Source organism: Chroicocephalus ridibundus, chromosome 6 (genome assembly GCF_963924245.1).
Source record: "Chroicocephalus ridibundus chromosome 6, bChrRid1.1, whole genome shotgun sequence".
Classification (NCBI taxonomy): domain Eukaryota; kingdom Metazoa; phylum Chordata; class Aves; order Charadriiformes; family Laridae; genus Chroicocephalus; species Chroicocephalus ridibundus.
The window spans coordinates 18,866,630-18,880,004 of record NC_086289.1 but is presented as its reverse complement, the minus strand read 5'-3'; the positions used below and the strand labels follow the sequence as shown (position 1 = coordinate 18,880,004).

The window sequence follows — 13,375 nt, the reverse complement described above, 5'->3', positions numbered from 1 at the left end:
AGATCAATTTTGAAGCACTTGTCTCTGCTGTTTTCCAGTAGTTTCTAAAACTTGGAAATCTGTCATCCTCTTGGGCTGGCATGTAGCTAGCTCAAAATGTTGGAAAAAATTTTGTGTTCAGGTTTATGGTGGCTATTGGGAAAGCCAAAACCCCCAAGTAAACAAAAAAATCCCATTAAAATATGAAGTTCCACCTATGCCCTTCTGAGGCTTAATTCTAACTGCTTTTAGACTTCACCAGTTTATCTTAAACAGCAAGAAAAAAAGTGATTTGAAAAGAAAAGCGGAGTGGAAACAAGCAATCACATTACTAGAACATCACATCAATGCCACCTGTGGAGATGGCTAACATCTTTGAATGATCATACCATCAGTATGGTGAAACTCTTGCACAGACTGCTGTGGGCACAAGCAGGAATAGTTGAACCAATGTTGTTAAATAAGGAAGAAAACTACCACTTGTAGCTGTTACTACAGCTGTTGTAGTTGTGCGATCATGAGAGACCATAGGTTTTTGTATAGTGTGATCCAAACCACGGTAGGGACAGATGTCTTGGTATGTGCCAGTAACAGCTTCTTGTTCTGTGGTGCTTCAGCTACTTTTCAAGCTCTTCAGCACACCTACGGAAACGTTTTTGAGCGCCATTTGAGAGTGTTAATATGTGTTCCAGTGTGGGTATATAAAACTAGCAGGGAAAAAGCTTGCAACTTTTCCACTGGGCTTTTGTAAACTACAGCTTAATTCAATGAAATAATTTAATACTTCTATCCCACAGGTCCTTTCAGCAGAAAGCATTATTCAGTTCTAAACGGTAGGCTTCTTTTTAAGGAATTTTGAAGTTTTCCAATGTTTTTTGAGATTCTGTACCAAAATGCTATTGACTCTTCAGTCCATCTCAATGGATAACTTTTCCTGGGATCAGTGAAACTCATGAATATTCTAAGCAGCAACAAATATATCAAATCTAGTACACTTCGTGCAATTCAGTGAATGCAACTTCTAAGTATTCACAGATGCTGTTCCTTAACAGGGCTTTTGTAAGGCTTTACTGTTGTCAACAACACATCAGATGTGATACTGTGAGCTGCCAAAACAATGTATTAAAAGTGTCCTTCCATCTTCAGCAAAGCTTATTTGTAAACCTTCCATTAATTTCTCTTGGATTAGCATTCCTGTGTGAGGTTTATTCTGACATGATGTAAAGTTTGACCAGCTTTTTGCATTCGCAAGAAACAAACTTCAATTAATACCTACTCAATAAGAGTAACACTTGTATTTTCACTTGTGCATTTGTAAAAAGCAAAATAAGCCTTTGCTTAATTCAGTACAGCAAAGAATATTTAAATAAAAAAAAACCCTCAAGATCTATTATGGTGGGGACTACCTTCTAGAAGGCTTGTTCTAATGTTATACTTATTTAAAAAAAATTAAATCAAATCTCATAAGAGCCATGAGCAGGCTTAAATCTTTTGTACAGAAATATTAATTAAAACCTGTGTGTTTACACATTTTTCCTTTTTAAATCTGCCAGCTTCCTGGTTAATCATCAGACAGCTTTGATACAGTGACAGATTGCCATCAGTGTTAAAGGCCTGCATTTTTTCAGCTTCCACAAGTGCTAGAAGCAATGGAGCTGAACCGCTGGGTAATCCTGGTGGTATTCTGAAGTATGTGCTGGGACTGGATGCTTATGGCTATCCATGAAGTCAGGATGCATGAGCTATTCCATATTTCAAGAACAGTACTCCAGAGCGTATCTCTCTTCATACCTGCTTTTGGGGAAAAAAAAAATCTCTGATTAAGTTCAAATACAGCCACTGCAGTAGTTGCCAGTTTAAGGGCAAGGCTGTAGCGTGGTGTTCAGTGACATCTTGGTCTTTAGAATACTTTGTCTTGTTTTCTTGATGATTCTTTGAACACTCCTCTCCTGAAGACCCTGCAGAGCACTGTGAAAGGTGTCATGTACTTGTGAAATGAATCTTTGTCATTTACATAAGCACACTTTTTACATCTTTTTTTCTTTTATGGATGGACCTGTTCATTTCACTAATGGTATGCAGTCCTGGGATTGACTGAAGACAGTGTCTTTTAGTGGTACCGTGGCTTGGCCTTTTCATCAGCCTTTCGTTCCAGGTCACGTGTCAGAAATGGCTCGTTTGGTGTTCTGGGTGCTTACTTGGCTTTCGCAGGGATGGACTGAGATACTGCAAATTTCCGTGATGGGGGACAGAGTTCTGGGATGCATGGCTCACAACCAATGCTTATTAGATCACCTTGTATTAATTAAGCTATTATTAATAGCAACAGCTTGATTCCATTAATGGCAGGTAACTATTCATACAGTGCAAGCAGTTATTCCCAAACATGCTTACTCAGTTACTGGGTTGGAACAACAGCTGTGAGACCTCCACAGAGTGGTGGGGCGCACTGATGCGCCAACAGCTTCTACGTGGGTGTTCAAGAAAAAAAAGAATAATCCCCTCAAGGCGCTGTCTTTCATCAGGTGTGTATGTAATCCCATAGTCCCTGCCTGCCTAGAGCAGCTGCTGCTTTCTTGAATGCAGCCTTTTGCCTTTTTTTTAGCAAGCTGTTGATGGCAGCATGTGCTGGTGGCCTCAGGCGGAGCGAGCAGAGTCTTGGTGTTCTGAGTTTCTCGGTTGTCGTGGGTTCCACAGGACGGCTAGTCTTGAGGTTACTGGTTCTTGGGAGACTTTCATACTTTATCAGCATCTACTTCTTCTCTTCAGTTTGCTGTTTTCTGGGGACTAGACCTTCAGCTACACACAAGGATCTGTAGAGTCCATTCACACAGACTTGCACAGAAGGGATTTTTGTGACAGGCGTTTCCTTGTTTCCCAAATAACAAAAACATTCTGGGAACTGAAAAGATAGTTTGTATTTGAAAGCTATACAATGTCTTACAAACACTAACAGTTCCTAATTGTAAAACTGTGCTGCATGGTCAGAAACCCTGACAGCTCTGGAATTTAAGAGCAACTGTGTACTTTTCAGAGGGATTGCAGTTGTTGAAGCACACTACTTCTGTCTGGGCAAAGCCAAGAGACTATTCCCTGTGCAAAAATGGGAATGCTTTCAGTTTGAGAAGGAAATGTGTTTTAAAATATAGCAAATGCTTTAGGTAAAGAATAAATCTGGGGATCTCTTTCCAGAGGAACAGTGTGAAAGTACAAAGTTAGCTAGTTAGCACTGCACAAAAACATCTTCCAATAAAAGTGCTCCGTATTATGTTTGCTCAGAGGTCAACTTTTAAGCATCCTGAGAAGTAACCTTAGACTATGAACTTTTAATCCCTTTGTGTTATAAGTTTCTGGAAAGTAACTTTCCAATACTCAAAATAAATGCACTTTCAATTTCAAAGCACTCGTACCTAACGCTCTGTGGGAGCTTGTGATCAGAGTCAAATAGTACAGCCATGTATCTAGACAAATGGTTGCTAGTATGACCTTGTGATTGTTGCCTTTCTAAGAAGTAATTGAACCACAGAATTGTCGGGGTTGGAAGGGACCTTTGGAGATCATCTAGTCCAACCCTTCTGCCAAAGCAGGCTCACCTAGAGCAAGCTGGACAGGAACGCATCCAGGCGGGATGCAGTCAGCTGCCTGTTTGAGTGTAATTGCTTTAGGCACTGGCAAAGGTTACCCGCTAAACTGAAGCTGTGTGCATGCTCTGCGGTTTTCTAGTCCATGTTATGAAAGTTGAAGGTGTGAAGATTGCAGAAAGTGTTAGTAGAAGTAATAGTTCACCACTTCTTTTTTTAAATCTGTAAGTTACACAGTGATTTCCAGCTGTTTTCAGTCTCCAAATAGCTCCATAAGATACACTAAACCAAATCCCAAACAAAAGTCTGAGAGCTGTTGCATGCTGCTAACTTACGTTTAAGAAAGTGTCCCGTATTACTGAAACAGATCTGATGTTGCATAAAGTAGCTTAGAATTCAGAGGTAAAATTGTTAAGTACAAATATATTAGCATCAAAGCACCTGTAATGAAAGCTGTTCCACTTCAAGTTACTTATTTTAGAGCATAAGAGAAAGCTAAGGTAGCACGCTGCATTTGCTGAGCCATAAACCTCTACAGTGGTGAACTTGGTTTAAAGAAATGTGAGTACAAATATCACTTATTTATATGCTTACAATAAACAAAAAGAAAACCCTCCTCTCTTTTCAGAAACTTTTTCACTAAAAGGACAAAGGAACTCAAACCTGCTGTCCAAAGCGCTCCTGGTTGGAAGTTGTTTGGAAAAGTCCCACCCAGGGAAAACCTTCCAAAAGATTCCAAAATTATTCAGCAGGTGAGTAAATATCACACAACTGTAGGTACAAAACTTGTAGAAATTAATGCATAGGTATTGCAGTGCTCTGCCGTTATCTCCACGTTGTTACTACACAGCCATAGAGTGCTCTGGGAAGACTCTTTTGGGACTTTGTCTGAAGGACAGTAGTTACTGAGGAGTTTGAGTTTTATGATTAGCTAGTACGTTCTTCAGTACATCTCAGTGCTTATACAGTAATACTTATTCAAAAAGCATTTAAGCTGTTTTGGTCAAAACATCAGAAATTGTATTAATTTCCTGTAAAACTTTGCCTTATTTAACGTGATATGCTACATTTTTTTTAATGGTTAAGTGATTGTGAAGTATTCTAGGCTTCCTTTTATGAAGTTTAGTTCTGAGTTACTTTTGCCTGTTTTGTGCAATAAAACTGTAGTCATACTTGTATATTCAGTTTTTCTTCAAACTAGATATGAATCTAATAAATTTATCCTCTTAAAGCATTCTTGGATATTCTGGTGTTACAAAACTGATTTTTTTTAAAATATTTTTTGTGGTTGTTATTTAACTCATCTTTCCATAGTAGTCCTTGCCTTGGAAGACTTACTATCTGAGTAACTTGTGACAAATTGCTTAGAATTCTGAAACGTGTGATCTTGTTTCATTTGGATTTTTAATCTCACTCAAGGTGTTTTTGTTTCAAAATAGTACTGTATGTTGAACTTGTTTTGGAGTTACTGGGGTACTACAGAAAGGTAATTCTGATTTCCTTCCTCTCATACAAAGCTGCACTTCCATATACTCATTCCTGTGGAGTCTGTCTTTACTTTGTTAAAATAATAATAAAATGTATAGTCTTTAAAGATGAGCAATTGGTAATATATCATTGACTTGATGTTAACGTGAGATCCTAAATTTGAAAGATTTATTGACGTAAGAAATGTGAACGCCCCTTGTGTTGGTGAAAACAGTAACTTGAATCTCTTGAGAGCCGTTTTCTCTGTCGTCTTTCTTAAATTCCACATAAGCTGATGTGTTTGGCAGGTGCAAATGGCTGTGAATGGAGTAGTGTTCAGCCATCTTCTAGAAAGAGCTTCATGGTGAAGAGGGCCTTTTGGGAGCAACTGAAGTGAAAAGTGAGAGGTTCTTTTTGAAGGGCTTCAATGTAATGGCACTTGTCATACAATAAAATGTTGCAGGAAAATGATGAGATTACCTAAAGTGCAATCCTTGGGGGTTGGACTAGGTGACCTTTAAAGGCCCGTTCCAACCCAAATAATTCTGATGTACTGTGAAGTAAACTTAATGCTTTTTCAACATTTTCAAATATGATTTTCCTTATTTAAATGGTTTCCCCTTTTTGGGTGGGAGAAGGCAAGTGTTCTTAGTTTACTTGCAGATGAATGCTGTTGGCCTTGTGCTATGAAAATACTGTGGTAAAAATCCAGATGTCTCTTGCATCCTGAGAAACAGAGGGTTTGCACAATGCTACCAGTCATCTGCTTCCCGTTTTCTAGTAATGAAGATGTTTGTTCTGGAGACCAAGTCATAATCTGCAGAAATAGTCTTATTTTCTCTTGTCCCTTAGTGACTCTTTTAAACTGTAATGTTCCCATTTTCTTAACTTCTCCGAAGTGGCAGAAGAGCAAATATATTAAAGTAATGTATTGTCTTTAAACGTGATTGAATTGGTCCTAGCCACTAGTCATGTGGTTTGTGTTGTTATGGTTGCCAGATTAGGGTCAGTATCGGATTTACATAATCTTGAGTAATGTGTCAGTAATAGCTAATATTTTTAGCTTCTAATTTAGATAAAGTGTGGTCTTTAGATAACTGTATATCTAAGCTCATGATGCTTTATCAAAGGGGGATCCAGACTGATGCTATACTCTGCACAGTTAGATCTATAATACCTGAGAAAATTTGTTTCTTAAATTGAGAGGTGACCCTAATGTCTCCCATATTTAATATATGTCAGATGTCTTGCATGTGTGTTTAAAATTTCCAATATTGCTCCTTGTGCATATGCCTTTGAAGAAAAGCCAATGGTTTCTTTTCTCAAAAGTGTTCAAATTTGCCAAGCTGGCGATGGGTAAGAATGAATATAGGCAGGCTTGGTTATTGAAGATCAGTGGAAAATAGTATCTTCACTTTTGCATGGCTGACTGAAGTCCCTGGACTAAATTCTTCACTATGCAGGAGATGTGAGTGAAATGAATGTAGGCAAGAATGCAGTTCTGGGGCCTTTAAGAAGCTGACAGAAATATGGTTAAAGCTTAATATGTTCTGTTCACAAGTAATTCTGTGAACCTGGCAGAACACTTCATGTCCTACGCGGAGTGTCTCTATGAACTTCCACATTGACTTTCTAAATTGAAGTCAAGGGATCCAGTGTGATCTGAAATATAAAACCTGAATTCCACCCCCCCCCTTTTTTTTTTTTTTAAGCCATCTGTGGTCAGAACAATGGCTGTTCGCTGTTTACCAGCTTTTGTAAAATGAGCTTCTAGGTGTAAGACTATGCAAGTAGAATGGGATTAAGCTGTAGGCAAGCTGCCTGTGAGGGAGTTTAGGGTAGTTTATTAGCAACAATCATGCCATTCCTGAACAGCTATGGTATTCTCCATGGTTGAACGCAAAGTTCTGTGCCTCTACTGATGCCAGTGGCCAGCTTTGGGAGGGTGCAAATAAACCCTTGGTTAAGGAAACTCGTTAATGAGTCAGCATCCTTCAGATGATGGATGGAATTTTGAGAAGTCCTTTTGCAGAAAAAAATAACTCGCAACAGGAAAAGCTTTGTAATTAATAGAAGGAGGAAGCCTTTTGGTTAAGGGTCATACTTACATCAAAGGTTTATGGCAATATCGTGAAGGTTAAAGGACTTTCCTATTAATAAAACAAGAAAAAAATTGCATCATTGTAGATTTATAGTCAAAAGGATGGTAGAGCTCACATGCCCCGTTTCCATCCTGGCTGATGGGAAGCCTCCTTTGTTATCTGTGTTTTGCTAAGGATGATGTAGTAAACTGATAACTACATTTAAATGAATGCTTGTGTCTCTCAGTAACTGTTCATCAACTGGACATTGCTATATATGCCTCTGCAGAGAAGCCAGGTAGTGATTCTAATATGTTGAATAACTTCCAAGAAAATCTGGAAACTTAATTAGGGATACTGTTTCAGACATTTTTCAGACAATGATGCTAGCCAGCTCTGCCTTCAGAGACTGTCTAATGAACATTACTGTAAATAATATCTTTGCAAGTTTCTTAGCGTATGTAGAAGACGACAAATACTGTTGTCGAAAAGCGAACCTGCAGGGCTTGCTGGGCTGGGGAGATGGTGGAGTCCCCTGCAGCTGTGCTGCCATCAGCAATGCTTTGGGCGAGATGCTCTGGCTCCAACTGGGGCAGAGCTTGAAAGCTCTTGGCAGCCGCATCTCCCTGCTCGCAGCTGCTGGCAGGCTCGGCTCTCCTTGGATTTAGAGCTGCCCAAGCAGGATGTGATTGAGGCCAACTCTTTTGCTGGACATCTCCCTCCTCTGGGCTTCCTTCCTTCACTGTTTTTTAAAAAGGGAAGACAGCAACTCTTTAGGATTGCAAATGTCAAATGCGTTTGATGGTTTCAGGAAGCGTGCCTTTTTTCCTGAGCTGCAGCTAATAAAACTGGCTATTAGAAGAAGTATGTGGTCATTAATGATTAGTCTAGTAAATTCTTTTCAGTCTGTACAGAAATCTGCTTTAAATTAGACTGCTGAAATATTTTAATATAGAAGCATTTAAAACAGAAACTGACTTGTGGGCTGATCTGTAACATTTTGGTGCGTATTGTCTGAAGCGCAAGTTCTGTTTAAAAATGCAGGCTCAGTTTCATTTACTGAAATAAAGAGCTTTTAATCTGTAATGGTTCTGAATATCAAGCCATTAAATTTAGCTCTTTTTATTAAAGCAGCCTTGAATACTTTTTATTAATTTGTTTAAAGCAGCGTGGTGATTTTTTCCTAATACGCCCTAATTAAAGTAAACTCAAAATACGGAAATACATATTGCAAGATAAAGAAAAATAAAACATACACTAAATTCACTTTATCAGCAGTTTTAACAAAATACTGTCAGTGACAGCCTTAAATAAGATGGGGGAAGCTGCTTTTCTATTTAAATCTGACACACCATGAAAAGGTTGCAGTGATTTAGAAATGATTGCTTATTCAGAAGTGAATTAAAGCCATCCTTTCCAAAAGTTACCACGTTTTGTACAAAATGGAAGGTATTAGTTTGGACAGTCCGTTAAATACTAACTCTGATTTTGGGTCACTGTCCTACAGCTAACCTCTGAAAATATTATTTTTGGGTGGCTCTGAAATTGTTCGGGGGGGGAGGGAGTAAAATACTGTACTTGAGAGCTGAAAAATAGTGTCTTCACTTGCATATTTTTCTGATGTCGTTATCTCCAGTCTGAAATCTAATGGAGAAATTGCATTCACTGGATCAGCACAACTCCCATGGTCTCCCAGGGACCAGAGTTGTCAGAGGCTTCTCTTCGGAGGAACAGATGCATTTTGAATCGGTTTTCATATGACTCAGACCTTCTAACTTGAAATGTTAACTCTTCTCTCCCATCTTTGTTGTTTCAATTTAACAATGCAGGAAGCTCCTAATGGTTAAAAAGTGTATATGGCACGTTTGTCAACAAATCTAAGGATTTGAAAGTGTCGGAAAGAAGTACATTTTGTATGTACAACTCTGTACATACAAAAGGTATGTACAGTGCTAGATGCCTTTTCATAGGAGTGGTTCTTAAGCAGATAGTTATCTAGATAAGAGGTCACATTGGCTGGTCTTGCACTACTGCTGGAGAGAAGAGAAAGGCGAGACTCATGCCTGTTTAGCAGATATAGGTCGAAAAACATTGGTAACAAACTGCCTGGAAACCAGGACAGAGGATAAATGGGGATATTAGGTCTTGCAAGGAACATGTAACGCCCGAATAACAATTTGTCTGCTTGCAGCAGTGAGAAGGCTGTGACGGTTTTCTTTGTAGACCCTGTAGCAGTCAGGTTCTCAAGAAATGTCCGTCATGTTTCCAGAGTCGCACAGGTAGTCAGTAAAATGCTACGCTAGTGGTAAAACAAAGCGTTGTGTTGAAGTCTTTCAAAGACACTCCCCACCGTTTTAGACTTTTGCAATTATTGTCTTGTCAGTACAATGGTAATGAAACTGGTAGGACCTCAGGGAGACAAACGCCTCTCCTTTTGTTTGCATAAAGGTTGTAAAACACGGTTCAGCTCCTACTCCCAGCGCTTACCCACTGCTTTGACAAGGAAAACTTGTCAAGGAGAACTTCTCATGATGTCAGTGCTATGTTGGTGGCACAAATGCATCTTCGGGGGAGTACTCCACAGTGAGCATGCGACTGGCATTTTGAAATGCCGCAGAGGTGATGACTCTGCTGATGTGAATTCTTCTGATTGCTTTTTTTTTTAAAAAAAAAAAAAAAAGCAAAGTCTTTGAGGTAAACTCTGAAGAGTATTGAAGCAAACTTTCTCTTCCTAAAGTTTGAAAAAGAAAACATAAGCATTGTATGTATTTTCATTTCTGTGCTTGGAAGCTGATGGGTTTTGGGGAAACAAAGACTATAGAAACAATCTTGAGATATAAAAATGATAGAACTACGTTTACCTTGGTGGGACGCTATTTTTTTTTTTTAAATTTTTGGTCTTCTGGATTCTCTTTTTGATGGGAAGCCTCTGAATTTCTTTAGCAGAGGGTGGCACAGATAAAAATAATTGTTTTTTTCTTCTCTTAAGAAGTGAGCTTTTGCAGGTTAAGCAGATTTACTCTGGTGAGCTTGAGGTGCTGCGATAGCAAAATCATCATCTAGGCAGGCTGTATCAAATTCCAGAAGGACAGGATTTAGCAAAAAGATTCAGGTGGTAAAGATGCTGTGACTTTTGTTCAAAGTGTGGTTTGGTTTTTTTGTTTGGATTTTTTTTTTTTATTACTTATATAAGCCTTAACCTTTCTGAGACTGGCATGGTGCTTCAGTACTGGAAAGGAGAAAATAGTATGGCAAGGGAGAAGGAAGCCTTTAAAATGCTTTTTATTAGTGTGAGGTATGCATGGTACAAGAACACTACAGATAAGTTCAGAAATAACGTTGAAGGTATGATAAAAAGCTTATTTTCCTTCTTCCAGGTGCTGTAATCCAATGCTTAAGAGCAATGGCTGTGTCTCCCCACCCCACCCCCTGCCCTGTCTTTAAGCGTGGCTCTTCCATTAGAAAACCAGCCTTGACTTTGAAATGGAAACCTGACGAGCTGTGGTCGTACAGGGGCTCCTGCAGTCGGGCGTGCTTTTGCCTGGTTGCCTTGCTGCAATGGGGCGTGAGGGGGTTCAGATCGCTGCTTAGAATCTTACTTTTAATTTAAGTGATTTTTTTTCCCTCAAAGCCTTACAAATGTATCTTAGTTCTCATCAGCTCACCAGTGAGGTTGAGATGCAGTACACGTTGGAGCTTTCAATTTAGAAATACTAATTATAACATAAGAGGGGAGGGGGCAAGGTGAGGGACTTAAAGGCCTGCTCTAAGTCACTGTGTGATTTAGTGGTATTTTTTGCCCTCTCATGTTAAATACAAAAACCCAAACTCTTAATGTGAAAGTTCAGTTTGAAAGTTACCCTCGTATTTTGTTCCTTGCCAAATGCTTATCCAAGTCCAGTTATGTTTCTTTTCCCTTTCTCGAATATTCCTTTTAAGCTTTAAAGCTAACTAGTTTATAGGTGTGAGACGCAATCTAACAGGAGCTGAATGAAGGCAAGGTCTTCAAGATCCATTTTCAGAGCAAACAGTTTCTGTTCTCTTGTGTCAGCCTATAGACAGTCTTTTGTTCTTTCCTTTTTAACAGCTTATCTTCCAAGGCTAGTGGAAGTCCACAAAGGCTAGTGGAAGTGTAACTTTTATGGGTGATGTGGTCTAGGGAGAGACGGTGTATCAGGGAACACCTTTTGTCTCACACCTGCGAAGTGCCATGGAAAAAGATCTCCCTTCGGGCAAAGGTGCTTATCATAGAAAATATGAAACATCAATTAAAACAGGAAAAAAAAGTGCACATCTTGCACAAGTGGGAAGTCTTTTTATGTGTTTTTTTTATGTTTGGAGGCCTGGAGAAGAAGGAGGAACAGCCACGTTTCTTCAAACACAGAGTATTAATACTCTACATGTGAATTTAAATTTTGGCTTGCATGTTGCTATATTGTAATGGTCTTTTCCTTCATTTATTCACTAAGGTTTTGCTTCTGTTTTTTCTCATTAGGATGACAGTTCTGGCAGTCTTGCGTCAATATCTACTCTCAGTCTATTAAACACAGGGGTATGACATTTAATATATATTCTTTCTAGTTGTATTCAATGCCATGCATGGGACTATGTAGCACTCATTAAAATAGAACAAACATCACATTTTCACAATAGCATGAATATTTTATGGCACTAACCATCAACTCATTAGATACCATTAGTAAAATAAAGAAATAAATTAACTTCACACATGAATCTCACTAACAACTTAAAGTGGTAGAGTATTATTGTTTATTATCGTTTATATTGCATGTTCTTGAATAGCAGGGAATAGAGCTTGACAGTAATTTACTTTCTATGTTTGTGCTTCCTTCAATAATGGTGGCAGTTGTTAAAAGGCTTAATTTGTAATATTTTTGAACACCTTGTATTAGCTTTGAAAATTGATATCCTAGAAGCTTTTTTGTTTTTTCCCTTGCCACTAAGTCACACAAGCTATTAACAGTGGCACTTGAGAACTCCATATGCTTTTAATCACGATTTCTAATATGAAACTGGAAACCTAGAAAAGGGTAGCTATTGAAACTTTTGCTATACATTATGTCTTCTACTTGCTCTGACTGGTATCCTTCTGAAATTGGTACAACGCACATGCCTGTTACTTTGAAAACTTCTTATGTAGTCTCACACCCTGTGTTAAACAGGACTGGTACAAGTTAACTTTTCAGTTCTGTGGGTCTCTTTCTCTGGCTTTGTGAAACAGAGCAGTAACGTAACTGCTAGCTAGTCTGTGCTGCCTGCCGTTCACGTTACGTGGTCTAGCCACTCTCAGCTCTTCATTATTGGGTTCAGAAGCCTCTGGCTTTGTGCTTTTTTTTCATGAACAACAAAAGATGAAACTTGATGCAACTTGTCCAATTGAGGGGAAAAAATAAAGTAAATGAACAATTGAAGGTGGACGGCATTACTTTGGAAGGTTGACCTAGAAACTCTTCATGTCTGTTTGGTTGTTCTCCTGTACTATGTGTAGATTAGAAATTTTCCCTCCTTCAATATAGATTCTTCCTATATTGCCTGCAGGTTAGGGAAGAATGTACTGTTCTGTCTGTCCTGATAGCATCTGCCATTCTTAGTTCTGGGAAAATGTCTAGTTTATGACTCAGAATTTTTCAGTGACATCTACTCTTGCTGTAAGCACATTTTTGTCTTCAATCACCTTGCAAACAGTTCTAGCTCAGCAATTTTAACATTTAACCTGGAGGGGAGACATATGACAACATAAAAGGGAATCCTTATGCATTAGCAGAAGTTCTTAAACAAATTTTCTGTTACTTTTATTAAAGTGATGTAGATGGGTGCCCTCCTAAAGAGATTCTATTAAGGCTTCCTTTCTTGGATGATCAACTCTGCTTGAAATGAAGGGGAATAATTTTTCTAATGATATTTCTAGTTAGCTGTACAACATTGTGAAAATAATCATATAGATGTTTTTAGAGGCCCATCTGTTCCACAGAGTTGCATGTGTGTGTAGAGGGAAGAGAGGTTTAAAACCACTTGCAGAATATCCCCATTGTTTCCTCAACAGCAGTCATGACTGATTGAACAAAACCTGTTTCAGTATCAGGCTTAGAATTCTGGGGGAGTAAAGCATTGTAAAAGATACTGTCATACAGAGGGTGCATGCTCTGTTTAATTGGAGTATTAGTATGCCTTGACATCTACTTCAAATAAAGGCAGTCCTTAAGATGGTGAAAGTTAATTCAGTGTTGCCTATCAAGTTGCGTTCTC

General features: G+C 38.7%; 1 protein-coding gene across 3 annotated transcripts in view; it reads left to right on the top strand.

Annotated features, from left to right (window-relative positions):
* TBC1D12 (TBC1 domain family member 12) overlaps positions 1–13,375 on the top strand; it is a 48,887-nt gene that overhangs the window by 15,578 nt on the left and 19,934 nt on the right. For 2 of the 3 annotated variants that reach the window (XM_063338508.1, XM_063338506.1), the window contains exons 2-3: positions 4,189–4,312; positions 11,604–11,660. In XM_063338508.1, coding sequence (XP_063194578.1) covers positions 4,189–4,312; positions 11,604–11,660 — 181 coding nt within the window. The remainder of the gene's footprint in view (positions 1–4,188; positions 4,313–11,603; positions 11,661–13,375) is intronic. The other variant, XM_063338507.1, reaches the window with a different exon arrangement.